The 7,524-nt window shown below is 43.3% G+C and overlaps 2 protein-coding genes across 2 annotated transcripts; both read left to right on the top strand.

The window, feature by feature from the left end:
- The first annotated feature begins 1,589 nt into the window (after window positions 1–1,589).
- On the top strand, window positions 1,590–3,349 carry LOC135494844 (uncharacterized). The gene is made up of 3 exons (XM_064783134.1): window positions 1,590–1,661; window positions 2,061–2,237; window positions 2,609–3,349. Exons 1-3 carry the CDS (start codon window positions 1,656–1,658, stop codon window positions 2,864–2,866), a joined length of 441 nt encoding a protein of 146 aa, XP_064639204.1. The 5' UTR covers window positions 1,590–1,655; the 3' UTR covers window positions 2,867–3,349.
- Window positions 3,350–4,687: 1,338 nt separating this feature from the next.
- On the top strand, window positions 4,688–6,442 carry LOC135494780 (uncharacterized). The gene is made up of 3 exons (XM_064783056.1): window positions 4,688–4,777; window positions 5,176–5,352; window positions 5,698–6,442. The coding sequence occupies exons 1-3, from the start codon at window positions 4,772–4,774 to the stop codon at window positions 5,950–5,952; spliced, it is 438 nt and encodes a 145-aa protein (XP_064639126.1). The 5' UTR covers window positions 4,688–4,771; the 3' UTR covers window positions 5,953–6,442.
- The last annotated feature ends 1,082 nt before the right edge of the window (window positions 6,443–7,524 follow it).

Below are 7,524 nucleotides of genomic sequence, written 5' to 3'. Positions count from 1 at the left end.
AAGTCAAAATGTTAAATAGGATAGTCACAACCTGTATCGGGACACAGCTTGTGACCATCACAAAACAGGTTGTGACTGTCCTGAAACAGGTTGTGACTGCCATATAACAGGTTGTGACTACCATATAACAGGTTGTGACTATCCTAAACCAGGTTGTGACTATCCTAAACCAGGTTGTGACTACCATAAAACAGGTTGTGACTATCCTAAAACAGGTTGTGACTGCTCCAGCTTTCAGGATAGTTCATACCTCAACTTTCAGGATGGACACAAGTTATGTTTTGAACAGCCCAGACACTACCTAGAAGGACAATGTTTTGACAGTTCAGACTGACTACATCCAGCACGGGCTTTCAGTCAGAGGGAAACCAAAATCAGACTCAGGAAGAAATATTTTCTAACATTTAGAAACGCACACTTCGAATTGGGTGAATAAAGACTAGTAAATGATTTTACTTCAGTTTTGTACAGAAAGGCCTAGTGTAAATGTACATGGGGTTTTCAGTAAAAGCAATTGCTAGTCTTTATTCATATCACCCAGCGATGACCATTTTTATGAGCAGAATTGACGTAATCACGCTACCTCCTCTGATGGTATTCATCACACGACAATCGTTTCCTTCCAGGCACGCCCATCTCCTGCACTGTGTACAGCGGCAAGGATCCCCGACTTGTTTGCAAGGGTTTCAACATTGGTAAGTAAGCTGAGCTTTCTTAATCTGATGATGATGATGACGACGACGGCGACGACGACGACGGCGGCGACGACGACGGCGGCGACGACGACGCTGAATCAGCTGTCTCAGAAAGTCAAACCTTTATTCTAAAGGCGTATCTGTCTCTTTCGTTAATACTCAGTTACAATATCGACATAATTTGCCCTCAATGAGCTTTTACCTTGAGCAGGTGGCGACGTCTATGTTTAGAAATCGGAAATAGATTAAGTTGGACCAACAGTAATTATGTATGAACGAACGGTGTACCCCTTTAATACAGTGGTCACAAATGTATTTTACCATTTATGCATATGACATGCAACACTTCATACATAAATTTTTGTTTGGAGTAATCAGAATTATGTGTACAATTATCTTACTTAATCGTTACCAGCCCATCTTCGACCCTCAAAACTACGTTTAGTTAGGGCCTGCATAGTGTGGGGTGTGGGATTATCCTAGCTATATGGAAATTGCGGCAATTTCAGCTTTGCATCTGTGTGCATGGAGACAGCACAATGTATCAATATACATTAGGCAATGCACTCGTAGAGTTTTCCACCTTACATCCTTCATCCTGAACCTCATGAAACTCCCTTTTAATGTCGACCATACTCCGTTTAAATTGATAAGATGCAGAAACCAAGATACCTTGTTGGTCAAGATGTACATCGCATGGACATGGAAAAAGTAATTAATTCCCAACTTAATGAATAAGTAGTGGTCTTCAACATGTGTCGAAATACTAGTGTGCATTTCTACCAAGTTCCAATTGTGGCTAGGAGCTGTCAATTTTTTAGCAGCCGGATACGTGCAAATCGAGGCAAATAAAAGTAATTAGATGGACGCTGGGTGCAGCAGCTGCTATATATAACCTTCCAGGAACCTCCGGCGGACACTCCTGACTTCTATCAACTCGGATCACGGTACATTGGCAAAATGAAGGTAGGTGGACGTTTTACTCACCTTTGTGGACAGCTGTAAAAGTCCCTCCTGGAAAAAGTGTCAGTCTCTACTGGATGGTCATATCATAAGGCACATTTCGTCCTCTGTGCGGATCCAACAATAAAACGGTCATTTTTTCGTCCTTAGTGCGGACTAACAATAATAAGCACTTTTGTCATCCTCTCTGCGGGTCGACAAACAATAAAACACCTTTCCATTTTGGTGAATAAGTCGGCTGTCCCAGAGAGTTTCACCTGTTAGATTCCCAGAGCTTTGTGGTCAGGGTGGTGTCTTTTCGCCAGTCCTCTCTTTTCTTCTTAAGCACGGATGCTCGACATTCATGTCATAAGGGAGCAGGTCTGAAAGCCAATCTTTCGAATTTTTGTATCTCGTTTTCAGATCTCATCGTACTTTTGGCTCATTGCCATAGTCCTGGTTCTCATCGCCGTCTGCCACGTCAATTCAAAGAAAGGCAAAGGTCATCATCACGGTAAAAGCAAGGGGAAGCATCATCACGGCGGGGAAGCCAAGTGCTTTAAAAAATGCAAGAAGGCTTTCATAAAATGCGCCGCGAAGGTAGGAAGATCCTGATTTTTGTGCCACCACTCATTACCATAAGGCCAGTCACAAAATGGCTTTATTTCCGGCATTGTGGCTAGTAGAGACCAGCGGTTTTTACAGCTTGCCGAGTTTTAGCGAAAGATCCTGCCCCCGAATATACCCCCAAACAGCGATGACACGCACAATGCTCTCTCGCTGTGACACTGATTCCTCATCCCCTCATCCCCTCAGGACTGCCAGGCCAATATATGATACCGGCCACTACCTAGGCAGAGGCGGATGTAAGTTTCCAGGCCGCTATAGCGGTCGCAGGGCTCAAAAGGTCAAGCTATTAAGTGAACGCAAAAAAGGTCCCCTCTTAAGTTAATGTAATTTTCCCCTCCTAGGTTTGCAAGAACAAGGACGACAAAGGCTGCACGAAGCTCTCGGATTGTATGAAGCCGCGAAATAAATGCCTGTACCAATGCTGCGAGGAGTTCCCCTTTCCCGTCATGAAGGCCTGCCACGATGGATGTCAGAGCATCAAGGACAAGAAGGCCAAGAAGCACTGCATGAAACAATGCCACCACATGTTTATGAAGAGAGATTTGGACCACGATAGGCTGATGGATGACATAAATTTTATTGACATTTTTGTGAACTAGCTTGGTTGACATGAACTAGATCCTGAGATTCAAATGTGTACAATACGAGTATCTGCGAAGTCAGTCACATCCCGTCCCGTCCAAAATATCATACAATGTGTCTAATTCATTCGGATGAATAATCTAAATGGACTGCATGACAGACGGAACATGGCAGGGTTTACAGTAGCTGTCTTCCAGGTCGCCGAGATGTGCGTCTTGAGATAGACTGGCCAGGGACACCCCCAAGCAATCATTTTCTTAATCAAGATACCACAGGGTTTCACTTTGGAAGTTCGAAACAGGTCGTGTTTCGGATTCTTAAATGACAGCTAAATTTCAGTCTTAATTTTTGGGAACACAGGGATATGGGGAGCAATCAACAATGTAACATTGGACAACCATGGATGCAGGCTAGCAGGTTATCTCGTCTTCCTCAATCCTGGAACTTGCATGTTTTGCAATCAAAGAGAATTGTTCAAACAAGGTTTTAATAAAAATTTGATATCATATCTAGCGTTTCCTAGCTTTTAATCCTACAAACCTGACTTCTGGACAAGTTGCAAAAACCAGCCGCTGCTGTCTGGCCCGGGGTAGTCCATTGCTTCATCCAAATTGGATCTACCGGGCGACAGGACGAGGCCGGTCCACTGCGACCGGAGTGTAAAGAGGTACAGCTCATTTTCAAGTTGTCATTGTAATTCTTATATCAACAATCCTTCAACAGGCCCGTTGCCAATAGTGTATTGCCTCAAAACTGAAGACAAAATTAATGTCATGTCTCTCAGAACGTAATACCCCAGTGATAGCAAGCACCATGTCCCCTATTGATCCATTTTATAACTGTCCAAATATGGTCATAACTCATTCTAGGACAGTAGGACTGTCCTGAAACAGCTTGTGACCATCACAAAACAGGTTGTGACTGTCCTGAAACAGGTTGTGACAATCATAAAACAGGTTGTGACTATCCTTTCGTTAATACTCAGTTACAAGATCGACATAATTTGCCCTCAATGAGCTTTTACCTTGAGTATTAGCAGGTGGCGACGTCTATGTTTAGAAATCGGAAATAGATTTAGTTGGACCAACAGTAATTATGTATGAACGAACGGTGTACCCCTTTAATACAGTGGTCGCAAATGTATTTTACCATCTATGCATATGACATGCAACACTTCATACATAAATGTTCGTTTGGAGAGATCACAATAATGTGTACAATTATCTTTAATTTGTCGTTACCAGCCCATCCACGACCATCAAAACTACGTTTAGTTAAATAGTGTGGGGTGTGGGATTGTCCTCGCTACATGTATATGGAAATTGCGCCAATTTCACCTTTGCATCTGTGTGCATGTAGACAGTACAATACATTAGGCAATGCAATCTTAGAATTAAAGTTTTTTGAGCGTTTGAAAACCTTTGCCAGCACAAATATGCGCCCGCAGAGGTAACTACAAATCCTGAAACATTATCATTTCTAATATCGAGTGCCAGTGGGGTCGTTAGAAGCAGGCCGGGAGAGCACATCCATAGCATTCATCTACAGTTCTGAACCTCACGAAACTCCCTTTTAATGTCGACCATACTTCGTTTAAATTGATAAGATGCAGAAACCAAGATGAAGAAACCTTGTTGGTCAAGATGTACATCGCATGGACATGGAAAAAGTAATTAATTCCCAACTTAATGAATAAGTAGTGGTCTCCAACATGTGTCGAAATACTAGTGTGCATTTCTACCAAGTTCCAATTACGGCTAGGAGCTGTCAATTTATTAGCAGCCGGATACGTGCAAATCGAGGCAAATAAAAGTAATTACATGTAGATAGACGCTGGGTGCAGTAGCTGCTATATAACCTTCCAGGAACCTCCGGCGGACATTCCTGACTTCTATCAACTCGGATCACGGTACATTGGCAAAATGAAGGTAGGTAGACGTTTTACTCACCTTTGTGGGCAGCTGTAAAAGTCCCTCCTGGAGAAAGTGTCAGTCTTTACTGGATGGTCATATCATAAGGCACTATTTTGTCCTCTGTGCGGATCCAACAATAAAACGGTCATTTTTTCGTCCTTAGTGCGGACTAACAATAATAAGCACTTTTTCATCCTCCGTGCTGGTCGACAAACAATAAAACACCTTTCCATTTTGGTGAATAAGTCGGCTGTCCCAGAGAGTTTCACCTGTTAGATTCCCAGAGCTTTGTGGTCAGGGTGGTGTCTTTTGGTCAGTCCTCTCTATTCTTCTTAAGCACGGATGCTCGACCTCCGTTTCATAAGGGGCGGGTCTGAAAGCCAATCTTTTGAATTTTTGTATCTCGTTTTCAGATCTCATCGTACTTGTGGCTCGTTGCCATAGTCCTGGTTCTCATCGCCGTCTCCCACGTCCATTCAAAGAAAGGCAAAGGTCATAATCACGGTAAAGACAAGGGGAAGCATCATCACGTCGGGGAAGCTAAGTGCTATAAGAAATGCAAGAAGGAGTTCAACAAATGCGTCGCGAAGGTAGGAAGATCCTGATTTTTGTGCAACCACTCATTACCATGAGGCCAGGCACAAAATGGCTTTATTTCCGGCATTGTGGCCAGTAGAGACCAGCGGTTTTTACAGCGTGCTGAGTTTTAGCGAAAGATCATGCCCCCGAATATACCCCCAAACAGCGATGACACGCACAATGCTCTCTCGCTGTGACACTGATTTTTCATCTCCTCAGGACTGCCAGGCCAATATATGATAGCGGCCACTAGCTAGGCAGGGGCTCATGTAAGTTTCCCGCAGGGCTCAAAAAGTTAAGCTAAGTGAATGCAAAAAGATGTCCCTTCTTAAGTTAGTGTAATTTTCCCTCCCTAGGTTTGCAAGAAAAAGGACGAGGGTTGCGCGACACTCGCGGATTGTATGAAGCCGCAAAATAGTTGCCTACACGACTGCTGCATGGAGTTCCCGCCTCCCGCCCTCAAGGTCTGCTACGACGGATGCAAGAGCATCAAGGACAAGAAGGTCAAGAAGCACTGTAGGAAGGTATGCCACAAGAAGTTTACCAAGAGAGAGTTGGACTACGATAAACTGATGGATGGCATAGATTTTGATGACGTTTTTATGAACTAGCTTGGTTGACATGAACTAAATCCTGAGATTCAAATGTGTACAATACGAGTATCTGCGAAGTCAGTCACATCACGTCCCGTCCCAAATATTATACAATGTGTCTAATCCATTCGGATGTATAATCTGAATGGACTGCATGACGGACGGAACATGGCAGAGTTAACAGTAGCTGTCTTCCAGGTCGCTGAGATGTGCGTCTTGAGATAGACTGGCCAGGGACACCCTCTAGCAATCACTTTCTTAATCAAGTTACCACAGGGTTCCACTTTGGAAGTTGAAAACTGGTGGTGTGTCGGATTCTTAAATGACAGCTCAAACTCAGTCTTAATTTTGGGGAACACAGGGATATGGGGAGCAATCAACAATGTGACATCGACAACCATGGATGCAGGCTAGCAGGTTATCTCGTCTTCCTCAATCCTTGAACTTGCATGTTTTGCAATCAGAGAGAATTGTTCAATCAAGGTTTTAATAAAAATTTGATATCATATCTAGCGTTTCATAGCTTTTAATCCTACAAACCTGACTCCTGGACAAGTTGCAAAAACCAGCCGCTGCTGTCTGGACTCCCGAGGCAGTCCATTGCGTCATCCTAATTGGATTTACCTGGTGACAGGACGAGGCCGGTCCACTGCGACCGGAGTGTAAAGAGGTACGGCTTTCCTGAAGTAAATGTAAACTCTGAATTCTCACTAGATAACCATCTCACAAGTTAACGTCTTTGGACAATACCAATCCACCTCAGGACCGTCACAGACTGTATTCAAGGAGAGCCTTGACTGACTGACGAGTCTTTGGACAGCACTAACAGACCTGTCTGATCGGGACAGTCCCAACTGATTAATCTCGGACAGTCCAAATTGAGACAGTTCACGACTACTTGAATCCATTCAAGAATATTTTCAACTTGTCATTGTAATTCTTATATCAACAATCCTTCAACAGGCCCGTTGCCAATAGGGTATTGCCTCAAAACTGAAGACAAAATTGATGTCATGTCTCTCAGAACGTAATACCCCAGTGATAGTAAGCACCATGTCCCCTATTGATCCATACAACTGTCCAAATATGGTCATAACTCATTCTAGGACAGTAGTCCCACCCTGTTAGAGGACAGTCACAACATATCTCAGGCAAGACCAAAATCAAAATTTTAAATAGGATATAGTCACAACCAGTATCGGGACACAGCGTGTGACAATCATAAAACAGGTTGTGACTGTCCTGAAACGGGTTGCGACTACCATAAAACAGGTTGTGACAATCATAAAATAGGTTGCAACTGTCCTAAACCAGGTTGTGACAATCATAAAACAGGTTGTGACTGTTCTGAAACAGGTTGCGACTACCATATAACAGGTTGTGACTATCCTAAACCAGGTTGTGACAATCATAAAACAGGTTGTGACTGTTCTGAAACAGGTTGCGACTGTCCTAAAACAGGTTGTGACTATCATATAACAAGTTGTGACCATCATAAACCAGGTTGTGACTATCCTTAAACAGGATGTGACTGCTCCAGCTTTCAGGATAGTTCATACCTCAACTTTCAGGATGGACACAAGTTGTGTT

Source organism: Lineus longissimus, chromosome 10 (genome assembly GCF_910592395.1).
Source record: "Lineus longissimus chromosome 10, tnLinLong1.2, whole genome shotgun sequence".
Lineage (NCBI taxonomy): Eukaryota > Metazoa > Nemertea > Pilidiophora > Heteronemertea > Lineidae > Lineus > Lineus longissimus.
Note: the sequence above shows the minus strand (reverse complement) of the source record. Positions and strands in the feature narration are given on the sequence as shown.

Excerpts from the sequence above, each read along its gene's own strand:
- LOC135494844 (XM_064783134.1), top strand. Across the intron at positions 2,238-2,608 it reads TCATAAAATGCGCCGCGAAG|GTTTGCAAGAACAAGGACGA; the intron begins GTAGGAAGATCC and ends TTCCCCTCCTAG.
- LOC135494780 (XM_064783056.1), top strand. Across the intron at positions 5,353-5,697 it reads TCAACAAATGCGTCGCGAAG|GTTTGCAAGAAAAAGGACGA; the intron begins GTAGGAAGATCC and ends TTCCCTCCCTAG.